At 36.0% G+C, this 18,432-nt stretch overlaps 1 protein-coding gene across 3 annotated transcripts in view; it reads right to left on the bottom strand.

The window, feature by feature from the left end:
• The window catches only part of LSM14A (LSM14A mRNA processing body assembly factor), a 61,765-nt gene that overhangs the window by 26,398 nt on the left and 16,935 nt on the right, over positions 1–18,432 (bottom strand). For all 3 annotated transcript variants that reach the window (XM_020985018.2, XM_020985017.2, XM_020985019.2), the window contains exons 2-3: positions 2,614–2,777; positions 425–554 (exon numbers count right to left, since the gene is read on the bottom strand). In XM_020985018.2, coding sequence (XP_020840677.1) covers positions 425–554; positions 2,614–2,777 — 294 coding nt within the window. The remainder of the gene's footprint in view (positions 1–424; positions 555–2,613; positions 2,778–18,432) is intronic.

The following is an 18,432-nucleotide window of genomic DNA, read 5'->3' as shown; positions in this document are numbered from 1 at the left end:
AAGTATTCAAGCCACCATACCTTCTTTCTTTACCTGTTTAACACATTCAAATAAATCTAGAATTTGGGTATAAAAGATACATAATTGTACTGAGTAAGGTTTACACAGTTCAGAAACCTCTAGTTATTCAAGAAAAATTAGAAGTTTAGCATATATGTGATATAATAGGAAAAACAGTTAATTTCAGTAAAATTACTAAGTATGTAAAATGAAATAAAATATTTCTTAGAAATCATGTAAAATGTAACTAAAAATGATTTCATAATTGCATCAAGAATGTAGGAGAAAGTAAACATATTTACATAAAAAACACAAGCATGGTTTTTCAATGTGAATTTTAGATGAAATATTTAATTGCATTTTTTATCTTCATAGGAGAGGGAAAATTAAAACAAAAATGAAAAACAAAAAACACACCACATACCAACACCAACAGCACCAAACTGCTGTCCGACTAATGGACTTGGGCTGAACTGACTATAAGCTGGCATCCTACCAAAAGGACCATAGGAACCCACTGACTGGAATGAAGAAGTAGATGATCCTAGTGAAGACTGAAGGAAAAAAAATGTTATTCATTTATTTCATAATTAGCACTGTTAGAAAGGAACATTTTGTTTTCTACAATTAAAAAAATGGCAACTGTTAAAATCTTAATAATGCAATGAAAAGGCCAGAATGTCCAGAACATACATTTAATATTTATATTATTTATATTATATATATTATATTATATTATATTATATTATATTATATTATATTATATTATATATATATTATATATATGATAAACCCTTACGTAATCTTCTCATTTCAGTAATGGTATACCTGTGACTTATAAAGATGTTTTATACAATAACACCCGATTTGAGTGAGCAGGGTAACATCTAGTTTATAGGCAATGAATTAAAGAAAAAGTATTTGACTGAGTTAGGTACCTTTTGCAAAATATCTATATCTTAGAATGACCTACTTTAACCACTAGCACCTGTATTATGGGATTACACAAGAGAAAATTTAAAACCTTATTATACTGAATTAGGCAACAAAGGCCAAGACTTTCAATAATCACAGTGAAAAGAAAAAGGGTTTTCTGAGTTAACCCCTCAAAATATATCATGGAGTTAAAATCTTGAACTTAACACTTTTTATATTTCATAGCAAAAATTCAAGAATTAGTTAACATTTTCACATACTTTACCCCACAATTATTTATAGTATGCCTACTGTTGACAGACACCCATAAATCTAGGATCAGAGTTTTTAGGTAACAAGTTAATGTTTTCTCCCCCATCAGAATATAAACTCCTTAAGGGCAGGGACCATTTTGCATTTTTTTTTTATCACGAGAGGTTAGCACAGTGCCTGGCACACACTGAATGCTTAATAAATATTGCTTGTTTATTCTTGAAAGACTGAGTTAGTCATACGACATCACTGGTTGATTATTTCCTCACTAAATAAGATTAAGCAAAAAAATTTTATAGCTCAATACATGCACAAAAGATGGCAGGTACAAATAGTACCGAGGGGAAACAGTAGATTGTTCTAGTAGGATATCCATTTCCTTTTCCCCATTAAGCAATAGTTTCCCTGTACAGACATCTATTTTGTCAGATTTTCGTCAACTCGTGGTAGTAATCAGTATATCTTTAGAAGAATAAGACTTAAAACTATAGATTTTTCTTCTCACTTGAAAGTGACTGAATGGGTAGAAAAAAACCCTTAAGAACTTCTTTTTTAAAAATTCCCTTTCTTCTCTCCCTTTAGAAAATTTAACTTTACACTCTACATTATATTTACTTTGGAAACTTCATAGAGCTCAGAAAGGTAACTAGGTCCTTTGTTCACCGTGAGTTAACAGTGAAGTTAACACTAGAATCTAGGTCTCCAATGCTTTTCCACCACTTATAGATAAACAAAGAAATATTTCTATTATAAATAATGTAAAATGATCAAACTGATGACAAAGAATAGGCAAATGTTAGCTCATAGTACAGACTGGTGAATTTAAAAGAAAAAAAAGTTATGTGTTACAGAGATAGCATTAAAAAAAAGCATTTTGCTTCTTGATCTAAGTGAATATCCTGTTTAAGTAACTGGTTCTGCTGCTATGTTATGTCTGGGATTCAGTAATTTTCTACATATTTCTGGTAATCTTTAGTTTGCAGTCATATAGAATGTAAATATAAAATGAATATGTACTAATTTAGAACTTGTGATCATTTAAATCTAACATGTGTGAGTTTTGGATCCCTAAAATAAAAGATATGTTTAAAAATCCTTAATTCCTTGAGTTCTTAGTTTGAGAAAATTACTAATTTTAAAATGGATTCCCCTTACTTATAGTAAGACCATATGAAGAACAAGACATATACTGTGAATATATTTTTGTATGCTTAACTACTTTCGTGTTTTATGATATAATCCATATTATAACTTATTGGGACTATTAGTTTTTCACTGCCTTACATAATTTTACTTAATATCCATGATAGTCTCAGTATGTACTTAAAAATGAAACTCTATTATCTTTAAAATATTCTCTAATTTCAAAGGTACTAACTATGCTCCAGTATGAATCATTAACTGTTTAACTGTCACAGGTCTTACCTGAACAATGGCTGGGTCCTGAGGCAAAGAGCACTGTGGTTTCGGTGGTTCACAAACAGTGAGGTCTTTAATGTCACTACCACGGAAGATAATGTATTCAAAAACTTCATCACGAGGTGGTATTGGTCTATCTGTTGGTCTGTCTTCTGTACCAAAGGAACGAACTGACAAGAGAAGGAAAAAAGAATAATTTGTAATTGAGATTACATTTAGTCATTTTTTTCCATTAAAGAGTTTACACAAAAGCAATTTCCTTTCGCCTTTCCAATGCACTTTTATGATTTTGTGTTATGTTTATTTGTATATGTGACCTATATAACTATTGGACTGTAAACTCTATGAGGGCAAAGGCAATCACCAGAACTGTACATTGCTGTTCATCTGTCAACTGGAAAATGGAGCAAAGTTAGTGAAGTTTCCCACTGCTAGGCCTATGTTTCAAGTTCTAGGTCCTTCAATCAATCAACAAACATTTAAGTGCTCACCAGAAGTTGTGCAAGATAATGGGGATAAAAATACAAAGAATAAAACAATCCCTACTAGCAAGGAGCTTACAGAAGTTGAAAAGAGCATTTAGTATGTTTATGACCTGAAATAAAACTTATCTTTGGAGAATCAATAACAAGAAAAATGTGGCTTTCTTAAAAATTAAAAGAACTTAACTAATGGCTAAAGAGATAACCTTAAAATTAAAAGACTTTAAAAGTCCTGCCTTGAGTAAATGGCTATTTGATAATGGACAAGTTACTCTCAGCACCCCAGGAAACACAAGACAAAAGAGTATCTGAGATGTATGTACCAAAGGGTATTTCCACAGTGGGAGATCCCTTTGCCAATGAAAACACAGGTCTACCTACATCCCACCTCTACAAAATAAATACTACACTAAATTAAATGGAGGTGGTCTTATTATAATGCCAAGCATACAGCAGATGGGAATTGTTTTAGTTAGCATTTTGTAATTATAGATCAGTTATTTCAGTTGAACTGTCACAGCTGTGATATATCTCTCAAATCCATCCTCTCCTTTCTATTTGCACTGCCACTTTATAGTTTGAGGGAATCTACCTAGAATAATGAAATACTCAATACTCTTTACATTCTTCCAGTTTGTCTTTTACAGTGCTCCAAGACTTATTCAGAAAGCCTTCCTTAATCCCTCCCCCACCAGTTGATAATGAATGACCTTTTTCCATTAAAGACTTTACACAAAAGCAATTTCCTTCCCCCTTTCCAATGTACTTTTATGGTTTTGTTATGTTTATTTGTATATATGACCTATATAACTATTGGACTGTAAACTCTATGAAAGAAAAGCCTCTCTTATTTAAACTTTGAAATCCTCCTCCTTACACCTAGCGCAGTGCTCTTCACATAGTGGACAGTTAACAAATTTTTGTTGTATTAAAAATTACTAATAGTACTCCCAACAATACATGATCAATAATCTCCAAAGTATACGATGGTTATCAATTTATAAAGACAAGATAAAAATTTAAGGATACATTCCTATGGTATGGTTTCATTGCGGAGAACACATTCAAGACTCGCAAGATAACTACCTATCTACACTTCCTGATAATCATTTAGAAAATAAGGATGCTCTAGAACAAAAATAAAAATGTAAATGCTAAACAATTTGCCTTAAATTCTCCATTTCTCATCTTCACCCAGGCTGGATACCTCAATGTCATACCTAAGTCTCCACTATTTTCACTATCCCATCTTCACAGTACAATTCTGATGATACTGGTTTCTACAATTTTAACAACTATTACTAAGATAAAGCTGATGGCTACAGCTAATGGCTTCTCAAGGGGTTAAAACCAGTTTTACTCTATCTTTGTATTATTCTTCAGATGTGGACTAGATGTAACTGAAGAGAACTGGGCAAAATTTGACTTTGTTTTAGGGAAGAAAAGGTTCCTCCCATATAGCTCCTATCCTTAAGCTCTTTGGTCAGTGTTGCCATAGGACATTCAGCCAACTTGTTACCTTAGGTTCTATAACTATAATCGTGCAACCAGTAGATATTTTATATTCATTTGTTAAATGAATAAAACAATAATGCTAATGAAATGATTCCCACTCAATTGTGCCTTGGACTAGAAGATTTTTGAGCTCCCTTCTAACTCTAAAATTCTAAAAGGAAAATGCTTACTTTCTAAAAGGAAAATGCTTATTTTCTTAGGGGACTGATATAATGCATTTATAGTTGAGGGACAGGTAGGACAATGAGAGGTAATTTTCCCACATAGTTTTTACACTTTCCTAACATGAGTTCCTATATTTTCAGACCCTATTTACATTCTATACTAACTCATTATTGGTGTTTTAAAAAATCAGCATCTTTTTCTATGGGGGTCAATTCCAACCACACTGGTCATCCACCAATAAACTGGGTTAAAAGTTTCATGTTTTTCTCATAGTTTAAATATAAATCTCATGGCTAAGTTTTGAGCTTTAACACAGAAATTATTCTCCTGAGATTCTAACAAAAGAGATCATTAGTAAACACACATTAATTCTTTCAATAAATGTTTTCAACATTAGAGCACAAAAACATTGTGAAAAATTTAGAGTTCAAGTGGAAGAGAGAAAAATAAACTGAAAATTCCAGTAAGAATATCCAGCAGACTCTCAAATGAACTATAAGTATAAATTGGGTATATATTAAAAATGAATTTTAATATAAATATAAATGTATATGTGGGTGCATGTATATGTATACATATATATGCAGTATGTATATATACAGAGAGAGAGACAAACAGACAGACAGATAGAATGAAGTATGAGGGGCATGGGGTGATGTAGATCCTGAACAAAAAGCCTTTTTGCTAGTTATATACAACTGAGAAAAAAAATTACTTGAGCCAAACTTAGCAGGCTTTCATTCCATCTTCTATTAGCCGATCTGCCTTCCATTTGAAGAGCTGTTTTTAGCAAAAGTCCAGCTCATATAAGAGCAGTAAAATGATCTTAGTCTTTGTAAATGCTAGAGAAAGTAGGGGATAATGGCTTTTTTAGGAAAAAAAAGTGGAATGACAGGTCTATTTTTAGCTCTTCACTTTTAAGGAGAATGTTTAATTAGCTGCCTGAAAAGTCCCTGAAGTTCTATTTTGGAAATGTCTTTCACGCAAATCTGGGCAAAACAAACAGAGCTATTTGATTTTTTTGGATTTGTAATTAGGATTTCAGATTGTAGAATGATATTAACGAGAAATGATCATCCTATAATAGATAGGCAATTCCCTCCTTAAAATTAAGATTATTTAAGATCTATTGGAGTAATGTACTTCAAGTTTTTCTTAAGAATTTTCTTCAAGTAAGGATTTGAAAAATTACATCTTTTGATTCCGTATTTATAAGATTTCTTTCTTTTTCTTTTTTTGTCCTATGCTAATACAATCAGCATCATAGATGAGCTACAGTTGGAAGCGATCTTAAGAGGTCATTAAAAGTAACTTCCTTGTTTATAGATGAGGAAACTGAGGCCCAAGGAGGTTAAATGGTTTCTCTAAGGTCATACAGTTAATGAGCAGAGGTGGGATTCGAATCCAGGATTCTGGATTTGACTTCTGAACCAGTGTTCATTCCCTTGTACCCCATGGACTCCAATTTATTGCCTTGGTTTCACAGGTTGACAGAATAAAAGAGGACAGTTAAGGAAGATACAAATGGCTAACATTTACTTATTTGACAAAGTTTAGAAGGGGAAAATGCTATATTTCTGAAATGGTCATGATTCCTAATATGTAAACTGAGGTTAACACACAGCTGGTATAATTAACACTAATTAGATGGTCACCTTTGTTCTTTTTCTTTCTTAGTTCTCTGTTTCTTTTCTCTCCCTACCTCCTTCCCCAATCTCTTTATTCTGTTTTTTTCTCTTTGGACTAATATGGTGTTTCACTAAGTGATAGAAAAATGAAGCTGATGCCCCAATGCTGGACTATAAGCCTACTACTGACTCTGTTTTTGGAAATGTCTGATGTCCCTTAGATGATGGATTCATTAAGAAGTCCAAATAAGGAGGATGAGGCTGCCCACCCCATGTTAAAGATTGGGAAGGCTGAATTTTCCACTTCAAGGTCTTTCTTTGTTCTGACTATCCTTAGATAATACTTTGATGCTTTGTAGCAGGACTAGAGAAACTCTAGTTGAATGGATCTAGTGGCTTGGTTTTCTCATGACTAAGAAGTAACATTGTTCTGACCATTTCTGATGAAGCTCAGAAAATAGCCTCTCATAACTGAGGCTGCTCTGGATGCCCGATTCTAGAGTATGGGACAGATTTAAGAACTGGAGTAGTAGGAGAGATGTGATAGTTTTTCAAGGAGTAATAACTACATAAAAAAACTTACAGTGCAAATGAACCTCAAACCATTGACTTCTCTACTTATACTCAGTGCCTAGCAAATAGCTGGTACAATATAATTATTTATAGGAGTATTGTGTATAGTATTTGTAGCTGGAAAGAACCTTGTAGGCCAGCCCCCTCATTTTATAGATGAGGAAACTAAGGCCTAGATAAGTTAAGTAAACAAAGTTGCATACATAATGGCAGACCTGGGATTCCAAATAAGGTCCCTAGGTTCAAAGTTCTGTGCTTTATTTCACCATGATATTCGATTGATTTGTTGTCCCTCCCAATAGCTTTTTTCTGTCTCTTCTTCACAGTGCGAAATTGACAAGGGAATTCTCATTTGCACCTCACAGCCCAAACATCTCTTCCCAAAGTATCCGACTGATAAAAAAAAATTGATTCAAAAAATGTATGATTGGAAAAACACCCATGTGAACTGAAAAGCTTCACTTTAAATGGCTAAATTTATTTACTAATCCATCTTCCTCTCAGCTGTCAAAGTAATTTTCCTAAAATGCGAGTCTGACCATGTCATCTCTCTACTCGATGAACACTAGTGTCTCTCTATTACCTCCCGGTTCAAATATAAAGTTCTCTGGCTTATACAGATCTTCTTAACCTAGTTTCCTCCTATTTTTCCAGGTAAAAAGCTTTTACTGCCCCTCCACATTCTCTACAATGATCCAGCTATAGGGGCCCATTTCCTAGTTCATTGAAGACAAAATCTATTTGCACTGGCTGTCTGCCATGCCTGGAATGCTCTCTCTTCTCCCCTCTGCCTTCTCCCAGCTTCCTTCAAGTCTTCGCTCAACTTCAACTTTCTGCTGGAGGCCTTTCCCAGTTCCTTAAGCCTTGCCCTCTGAGATGACCAACCCTCTACTCTGTAATTATCTTCCATATATCTAGTCATTTATATGCGGTGTCTCTCCCATTATAATGTGAACTCCTTGAGTACACAGGCCATATTTTTACCTTTCTTTGTATCCTCAGTGCCTAGTACAGTGCCTGGCACAAAGTAAATGTTCAACAAATAATGAATGATGATAATAATAATAGCTGATAATTATAGTGCATATTGAGATTTGCAAAGCAGTTTACAAATACCTCATTTGATTCTCAAGTCAACTCTGGGAGGCAGATTTAAAAGTGACCAGAAAAGTACGCTTGAGCATGCACACGCGCGCACACACACACACATACAAATTGATTCCATATGTGATATGATTAGAAGGCACAAATGGCCATTTCCTGGCATCAGTTTAATAAAAGGCAATCAAGTATAGAAAAAAGAGAATAAGCTGGAAGGTTCTAGCCCCTAAAAAGCTATGTGCAAGTTCTTGGTCTGACTCTTTCCTGTCTGAATGAGCTCTAGGGAAGTGGAAGAGGAGTCCCATACCAGGTTGTTTGGGCGAACAGTCCAGCATCAAGGAGATGAATGCTTTTGGGACCCAGCCCACCCATAACTGAGAGAGATTCATCTAATAGGCAAGGCTGCATTTGGATGTGAACTTGGTGGGAGTAATGCTATGAAGCAGCTAAGTTTAGTCTGAGTCTATTCTCTCCAAGGATAGGGGTGGTACAGGGAGAGTGAGTCCCATGGAATTGAGAAGAAACATTTATACTTCTATTCTTGCTGCAACTCTGAAGAAAATACAGATTTGTACAAGTTGATCAATGTTAACTGGTTAAGTGAAACTGAGCATAGGGGGACAGAAAGTGAACTGACACTGGAAAAAGTCTTCCTTTGAGTTCCCCTAGAATCCTGAAGGGGAGAGTGACTGCTACATGTAAGGGTATGTCCAGCATAAAACTGTGTCGTTCAAATTTGTAGGGACCCCTGGATTATCCACCCAGGACTTTTATTATTGGATACTCTATTCTGAATCTGGGTAGCTAGGTAGTACAGTAGGTAGACTGCCAGACCCAGAGTCAGAATTCTGGACAGTCAAGACTCATATCCCTGAATTCAAATTTAGCCTCAGACCCTTACTAGCCCTGTGACTCTGGCACTTGACCCTGTTTGCCTCAGTTTCCTCATCTTAAAATGAGCTGGAGAAGAAAACGGCAAACCACTCCAAGTATCTAAGCTGAGAAACCCCAAACAGGGCCATGCAGAGCTGGACACAACTAAAAAATGGCTGACATTTCCTACTAAAGAAAAATTGGCAATTTTCTTCCTCTTTGTTTTAGGTTGTAATTGTGAGGAAAAAATTACCGTGCTGCATGCACCCAATACAATTCAGTTCCTTTTGAGATGAATTTTGCAGTCTGGTATACTTGTTCTATGATCAAATCTTGTATAAGTATTTATAGTGAAGTTAATAAGAAATATGGGGGCAGCTAGGTGGCGCAGTGGATAGAGCACCAGCCCTGAAGTCAGGAGTACCTGAGTTCAAATCCGGCCTCAGACGAAACACTTAACACTTAACTAGCTGTGTGACCCTGGGCAAGTCACTTAACCCCAGTTGCCTTAAAAAAAAAAAAAAGAAAAGAAATATGGACTTGGCATCACTGAGTGGTGGTGAGTAGGAGAAAAAAGGGGTTTTTTGGGTTGCATTTTAAATAGACCTAGATTGCTTGCCTTATTGTGATATGCCCTCTGAGTCCAAAGGGTAAGGTTTGCTTGCTTGTCTAGAAACCTCAAGTAATCGACTTACCGTTTAATCCTCTTTCTTGGGAAACTTACCCTCATTCACGACTCATTTGATCTGAGCTTACTTGTCCTGTTATTGGATGAGTTCAGAATTCCAGAACAAGTGTCCTTGCAGTAGCAGGGATCCACTGAGGGAAAATTTGGGGGCCCCTTGGGATAAAGATCCATACAAAATGTGCCTAGATTTCTAACCTTAATTTTCTTTTCCTTTACAATTACTCAATAACTGAACCTATTATGTAAGTTGAGGGGTAAGGGGTTGGGAGTGAGGGGCTAGTGGAAAAGGGAGAGGGTGAAATGCACCAGGCCCCTGAAATTCAGATCTAGTTTGCAGGCACCAAGCCAAATTGGGTTACTTTGTCACCTGAGGGTGAGGGGGCCTGGAGTTGATCCAGGAAAGAAAGAAGTTAGTCAACTCTAGGCCCTAAATCTCTTTGGGGAGAAAGCCACATAGTCTGAGTCTAGGAAGCTCTATAAATACCAGGTTTCCTTTTGAGGTAGGAAGCTGATTTTCTTTTCTTTACTGTATCTGAATTGGAGGTAATTTCAAACATTAAGATAGGCCTTGTTTAGTATTAAACAAGCAATAACCTTTGGTAAACTTTGTAAAATGTTCTTTATTTGTAGTATCCGCATAATCTTATATTTGGGAAAACAGTGGTTTTTGCATATACAATGGGGGACTGTATTAGATTGTGTCACATTAATTGTTTTGAGACTTTCCTGCATGGCATCAGAGAGACAACTGAAAGAACAATGCTTATACCTCCCTGGGACCCCAGAGGGCTGTTTTGGATTTGGAGACATGGACAATGTATTCAAAACACACCCTGGATAATTTACAAAGGATGATAATTTTTTAGAATGGGGGAGAATATAATAGGTGGCTGCGAACAAGTATCAGCAAGCTTGGCTGATATAATCCATCACATAGAAGAGACTGGGGAGCCTGTTTATGAAATTATCATGATGTCACGGAAGTGCCTTTGAGAAATATGGAGCATGCATAGACATTTGATAGCTGGTTCCAGTCTGTTAACCATGCTGTGAAGAGAAGCCTTTGATCGGCAGTTTAGCCCAAACTGGGGTGCATTCAAAAAATACTAGTCCACCAGGGCCAGTTCTCTTGGTCTAACTCCTTCCTCCCTGGGTACATTCCAGTGAGAGAAGAGAGGCTCAGGCCTTCCCTGTCTAAAGTAAAGCCCATATAGCCAACATGCCTCTATTCTTTGCTTCTGTGTTTCTTTTGCCTGCTTTTTTTTTGGGGGGGGGCGTAGGAAGGGGAGAGGATGGACATTTAATGAAATAAAGAACTTTCAAGCATTACTGGTGAAAAGACCAGAACTGAATAGAAAATCTGACATTCAAATGCAAGACTCAAGAAGGCCCATGGAAGAGCTTTTACAGTGGAGGATAAAATAGGGGGTGGTAGGCAATGCTTAAACCTCATTTTCATTGGAATTGGTTCAAAGAAGGAAGAAAATATAGATAAGTGGGTGAGTGCACACATGCATACTCATTTGAGTATAGAAAATTTTCTTGCCCAATGAGGAAACAGGAGCCGAAGGGGATAAGAGAAAGGGGGCAGGGTGTGATAAAAGGGAGAACCAATTAAGGAAGTAGTCAGAAGCAAAACAGACTTTTGAGGAGGGACAGGGTAAAAAGAGAAAGATAAACACAAGAAAATAGTAAGGAGCGAAATACACAGTAATTATAACTGTGAATATGAATAGGATGAGCTCACCGAATAAGAGAATGGATTAGAAACAAGAATCCAACATTATGTTATATACAAGAGACATGCTTGAAACGGAAAGACACACAGAATTGAAATAAGGGAAAAGAGTAGAATCTATTATACTTCAGCTGAAGTAAAAAAAGCAGGGGTAGCTATCATGATCTCAGACAAAAGCAAAAGTAAAAATAAACCTAATTAAAATAGATAAACCAGGAAACTACATTTTGCTAAAAGGTACCATAAACAATGAATATCAAAAAAATTTTCAGCATGTTTCTTTGATAAAGGCTTCATTTCTCAAATATATAGAGAACCTCTGTCAGATTTATAAAAATAAGGGCTTTTCTCCAATTGATAGTCAACAGATATTAACAACTCAAAACTATCTAGTTACATGAAAAAATGCTCTAAATCACTATTAATTAGAGAAAATCAAATCAAAACAACTCTGAGGTACATCTTACACCTATCAGAAATGAGAAATGCTGGAGGAGATGTGGGAAAATAGGAACACTAATGAACTGTGGGTAGAGCTGTGAACTGGTCTAACCATTTTAGAGAATAATTTGGAACCATGCCCAAAGGGCCATAAAACTGTGAATACTCTTTGACACAGCAATACCACTAGGTTTGTATCCCAAAGAAATCAAAGAAAAAGGAAAAGGACTTAAATGTACAAAAATATTTATACCAGCTCTTTTTGTGGTGGCAAAGAATTGGAAACTGAGCAGATGCCCATTAATTGGGGAACGACTGAACAAGTTGTGGTATATAATTGTGATGGAATACTACTGTGATATAAAAAATGATAAGCAGGGTGGTTTCAGAAAAACCTGGAAAGACCTATAGAACTGATGCAAAGTGAAGTGAGCAGAACGAGGAGTTCAATGTACATGATAACTGCAATATTGTAATGATGATCAACTGTAAAAGACTTAGCCACTATGATCAACGTAATGATCCAAGAAAACTACAAAAAACTCCTGATGAAAAATGCTATCCACTTTCGGAGAGAACTGATAAACTCTGAGTGCAAACTGAAGTATAATTTTCTCACTTTATTTTTCTTGTTTTTGTGACAAGGCTAATACGGAAATATGTTCTACACAATTTCACATGTAAAACTGATATCATATTGCTTGCCTTCTCAGTGTTCAGGGGAGGAGCTGGAGAGAGGAAGAGAAGGTGGAACAACAACAATAAAAGGATGCCAAAAATAAATAAAACATATTTTAAAGAGAGAGAAGGGAAAAAACTACAAACACAGGGCAGAAATTCATCCCTCTCTGCATAATCCTTATTACTTCACTGCCAGGATCAGCTTAAGATAATGCTAAGCTCAACAAATCTGCTTTGTCTCTTGGGGGTCAGATGAATTTATCAAATGAGTCATGCTAAATGGAGTCTTCAAATGTTTATTTTAAAAAAAAGTATCTCTCCACCATGTATATAGCCAAACGAATGAGAGAAGAGATAATAGTTTTCAATAAAACCAAACTCTAACCTTAAAAAAAAAAAAGATCAGGCCTTACCCCTAAACAGAAAAGATCTGCTCTCTTTCCAAAGTGGAATTTGATAGGAATGAGCAGATGTGCCTCTTAACCATTTTTTGTCCAGGCTGGATAAACAAGTTGGATGAGAAACACTGTGTTGATAGTATAATCTAATAGATAAGAATGATGTACTTGGAGTCTAAAAGACTGGAATTCAAATACCATCAAATCCCACTACTGATTCTTACTAGCTTTGTGACCATAGGTAAACCATTTCTCCCTCAGTCTCAGTCTTCTCATAGTGTAAAACAGAGATTAAAATACCTATAGCTCCTATCTCATTGGATGCTGTGAGGCTTAAATGAGATAATGAATAAAGTGTTTTGTAAATTTTAAAACGCTATATAAATGTCTACAATTATTATTACTATTATTAATAGGCAAAAACAATAGAGGCAAGTTTCTCTAGCTAATGTCAATTGGCTGAGGAGCCAAGCAGTTTTCTCTGGAACCCCCAACACAGTCTTTCTTCTTCTCTGAATAACCTGAGTCTATGGAATTCCATGACCAAAATGATTTATTAGCTGTCTTACAGAACAATCTTTCTTCATCTTTCCGTGTGTGTGTGTGTGTGTGTGTGTGTGTGTGTGTGTGTGTGTAAGCAATTGAGGTTAAGTGACTTGCTCAGGGTCATGCCGTTAATAAGTGTCTAGGGTCGAATTAGAACTCAGATCCTCCTGACTCCAGGACCAGTGTTCTATCTACTGTGCTACCTAGATACCCATCTTCTTTACTTATGTATCCTCCTCCCTCTCCTCAACCTAGCACAGTGCATTGTATATGGTCATTAATTTTTCTTAAATGAATGAATCAATTAACAGAAAGGGAGATAGGAATGTAATTTTCATTCCTTTCATTCCACCCACCATTCAGAACCTCTAGGCTTTATGTAACTCTTAATAAAAACTCAAACATCTCTGTAATGACTTTCAAACCTCATAATTTTTTCTTATTAAAAGTCCATTTCTCCTTGCATATGTGAGTCTCCAACACTTTCTGTTCTCTTTCCCTTGTTGCTTTGTTTCTTCCTTACTTCTCTCCCTATCTCCTATTTCCTTTAATTGACTACACACATAAAGAAATAAGTGTATTTTATTTTGTTTTTTTTAGGCAATTGGGGTTAAGTGACTTGCCCAGGGTCACACAGCTAGTAAGTGTTAAGTGTTTGGTCTGAGGCCGGATTTGAATTCAGGTCCTCCTGACTTCAGGGCTGGTGCTCTACCCACTGTGCCACCTAGCTAGCCCAGTGTGTTTTAAAGCATGTGTTAAACAATCTTATGACTGTTCTTAATGGTGAAATAAGTGTTTTCTATTTCTTTAATCTAAAAAATACTTTTTACTATTTTTGGCCCTTGACTGATTTCCCCACCTCATAGATCAGTGGCCTTGATAGAAAAAAAAATTGCTTACCCTGCTGTATAAGCCCTTTGGAATATCCTAAAAATGATAGAGAGCTCACCAAACCCAGGCTTTATACCTGTGTTTAATTCTGAGCCATTTGGAAAAATTAAAGTTATAAGGTATCTTAGAGTGATCTAGTCCTTTGCTCAATGCTGCAATTCCCTCTATAATATCCATGACATCTAATCCTCGGGACTCTGCTTGAATACTCTGTGCAATCCTGGAACAATTTTTTATTATAAAAATGCTTCTTTGAAGGCCAAACTATTTATAGCAGTACTTCTTAATAGGGAATAACTAGAAACTAAGTCCATCAATTGGAAAATGGCCAAACAAGTTGAGGTACATGAATGTTTCTCAACAAGCATTTATTAAGCACTCTGGTGCCAGAAACTGTGCTAAGTAAGCACTAAAGATACATGGAAGGACAACAACATGGTCCCTGCCGTCAAGGAACTCACATTTTAATAAAGGAGAAAACATGCAATGAACTATCTACACATGAGATATTATTCAGACTAGAGGGAAGGTATTATCAGAGAGAAGTCATTAGCAGGAACAGCATTCTGGGAAGGTCAACAGCCAGTGAAAAGTCAGAGTTGGGAAACTAGTGAAGTGTGTGAGGAACAATAAAAAGACAAGTGTCATCGGATCAAAGACTATGTGAAGTGGACTAAAGAATAAGAATACAGGAAAGGTAGGAAGGGGCCCAGCTGTGAAGCGTTTTAAAAGCCAAATAGGATTTCATATTTGATCCTGGAAGCAACAGGGAACCACTAGAGTTGACTGAATAGGGAGTAACAAGGTCAAACTTGTGTATGGAAAGGCACTTTGGCAGCTGGAGAACAGATTGCAGTTGGGATAGACATGAGGCAGAGAGACCAATTAGGAGGTACAACAGACCAGGCAAGAGGTTATGAAGACCTGTGTGATAGCTGTGTAAAAAGAGAGAAGGGGATAGATGGGAAAAACATTGTGGAGGTAGAATGGACTGGATATGGCAGATATACAGAGAAGATTAATGAGAGACTACCAAAGACAGAGGGTACAATCTGTTCAAAAATGGGATCAAGGATGCATATGGGATCAAGAATTTGCACTGTCAAGGAGAAGGGGGTCATTTCTTAATGAGACAGTAGCAAAGGAAGAGATAATGGGGGGAAAATTCTGCATGATATGATTAGAAGATGAGCTCTTGGAACAATAGTCTCAATTTGTTTGGTACAGTGTGAAGAAAGGCTCTCAGGTGAGATGAAGAAGCAAGTCAATGTTGTATGAGACAAGAAGAGATGAAAAGGTGAATGGGAGAATGAATCTATTAGGGAGGTGTAAAAGAAATGCCTTTTTGCAGTAATGGCCCAGCTGAGATTATGTGATAAATTTGTAATATCAGCATGGTTTTATGACTTCCTCCAAATCTGTTCAGAATCACATGACTAGGAGCAAAGGAAATGGATAGTGGGAGAAATCCAAAGTTGGGGGCGGGAGGAGTTGGTAAGGCAAAATTGATGATAGGACAAGTGGGCAAGAACTCAAGCACAGAATTAAACCGTTTTACCAAGATATGATGGGGGAATTATGTGGAATTATGAGGCCTTGGGAAAGATGATAAAAAGGATAAAGAATAGAGTTAGCAGTTGTAGGGCAGATAAAATTGTAATTAAACAAAACAACATGGAGTTCATGAATATGGAACCTACAGTTGTAGGAAGTGACAAGATCAAGGGTACGATCCTTTCTCACAGTAGCTAAGGTAATGTGGAGGAGTAGATCTTGGAAACCGAGTAGACTGAGGAGGAAGTCTGGGTACTTGAGGGAGTATGAATGGAAGTCCCTTAGTCTAAGGGCAGGAGTTTGGATACAGAAAGATTTTGAGCCAAGTACTGAACTCACTGAGGAAGGAAGGAGAATGTCCTGGGATGGGTAGAGGTTAGTTACCATATTCGTGATTGGGTGAAAAATATGGATTAAATGAACCTCAAAAAAGAAGAGGCTCCTGAGTGAAGGTGGTAGAGGGAATATAATGAAATATCAATATTTTGTAAGAAATGTGGAAGATTGGGAAGATAAACTGATTCAAAGTGAAATACATAAACCAAGAATACATTTTATACAATGACAACAAAAATGTAAATAAAAAGAACAAAATAACTTAAACTGAGCGCTGTGAAATTGCAATGACTAAGATTGGCTCCAAAGAAGATATATGAGAATGCACTCAGCTCTCTTCTTTGCAGGTATATTATTTTATTATATGCAGTATATATTGTCAGACTTTTTCAATGTGTTGGTTAGTTCTGATGAACTGTTTTCCTCCCTTTTATTCTTTGTTATAAAGGATGGCTCTCTGGGTGGGGATGGCAGAGGACTGTCACACTAGGAAATGTAGATGATATAAAAAAAATTAATTAAATTTCTTTGAAAAAATTAACTTTACAGTGATATATATTTTAAAAAGTTTTGATATTAGTGTCAAAATACATGTATACAAACCACACACCCCTGCACCAAGAAAAAGCTTGAAATCTCTCACATTAAGAACTGTCTTTATAACCAACAACAATGAGAAGATTCTTCTTAATCATCTTTAGTATACAGTAATGCAACTATTAGTTTGGGGTACTAGGGAGTTCTTAGCAGAACTCGAAAATTTTCCTGGTAGATTTCTAGGCTGTCTGCTCTTATTATGTTCCCTTCCCCCACCCACCTTCAACCTCTGGTAAACCAGGAGTCTCAAGAGGTAGGGAAGGGAAAGGGAAAGTGAAGTAGCATAGCTAATGGAAACAGCAACAGAACCCTCTTTGCTGGTAGGATCAAGGATTTGACTGTTAGAATTCTTCTCTCCTCTAAAGATTTCAAGGCTTGCAGAAATTGAAAACGACTGAAAAAAAGGTTAAGGGCCCCTCCTGCAAAAATGGAATGACTTTTCCCTTCTAAAAGTCAAATCATACTCTAAGACACAATCCAAGGCCAAACAATTCTGAGATGCTTCCCCTGATCGATATTTATATAAACTAGTCTGCAACCTTTAAGTTGTATTTTCACTCTGGCTTTCCTCTTCTGTGATCTCTCTGATTACAGATTTGTTAAGTCTCTCAATAAATTATCACAAACTTTTCAAAGTAGAAGCAGTCAATTCTATTTCTGTAATCCTACAAGCACTTATTAAAATATTTGAAAAAAATAAAGACAACTGTGGCCCTCCAACATGTAAACCAAGAAGTTTCAATTGTTAATACTCAAAGCAGGTAAAATGAGTAAGATTTGGGCAAATTTTTTAAAGATTAGTTACCAGAGGATGGTACACAATTTTGTTTTCCAATCCCTTTTTCTAAAAGGGATTCTGTTATAGTCACATATTTTTCTTAAAAAAAATCAGTTATTAATGGAAGTTTGTTAGTTAATAAATCATTATTAAATAAATTATTAATAAATAATATCTTATTAAAATAAAGTATCACCTAGATTCAAAATTAAATTGTTCTGCTGAATGTTCCATATACTCATCTTTCACAACTCCATTTTGGGGGTAAATGTAAATATTTCACAAAGTAGAATCTTTACAGACCCCACAAATCCATTGTTTTTATAGAACCTTCAAGAACATATCTCAAACTCTGAATTTTACAGATGAAGAAATTCAGGTTGAGAGAAAAGAAGTGAATCATTCAGGTTGAGTTGCTTATTAGTGGTGGAGGCAAACTTCAAGGTAAGGCATTTTGTATCTTAGTTCTCTGCTTCTTCTACTCTAGCCAGTTAGTTGCATGTCAAATCTCTCCCCTCTCATATCTCCCACGCATTACGTACTTCTTTTTCTGCACTTTCCACATTCCATTTTATATTATAATTATCTCTACATTGGTCTCATCTCCTTCTGGGCTTAAACTCTGTGAGGTCAGGCAGTAGCTGTTCCTCCCCACCCCCAATTCTTTTTTAAACCTCTGGTGCCGAGTTCAGTGACTTTCACACTACTTAACAAGTATTTGGAATAATGAAATTGAAAATGACATAAACCAATCTATGCAATGGAGGAAAAATTGTGACTGAAATGAGTTTTTATCAATCTTCTTTTTTCCTGATTGTCACATAACCAAACCCATGACAC

Source organism: Phascolarctos cinereus, unplaced genomic scaffold, assembly GCF_003287225.1.
Source record: "Phascolarctos cinereus isolate Bilbo 61053 unplaced genomic scaffold, phaCin_HiC Scaffold_2;HRSCAF=192, whole genome shotgun sequence".
NCBI lineage: Eukaryota > Metazoa > Chordata > Mammalia > Diprotodontia > Phascolarctidae > Phascolarctos > Phascolarctos cinereus.
The sequence above is the reverse complement of the archived record's forward strand: the minus strand, read 5'-3'. Positions and strand labels throughout refer to the sequence as shown.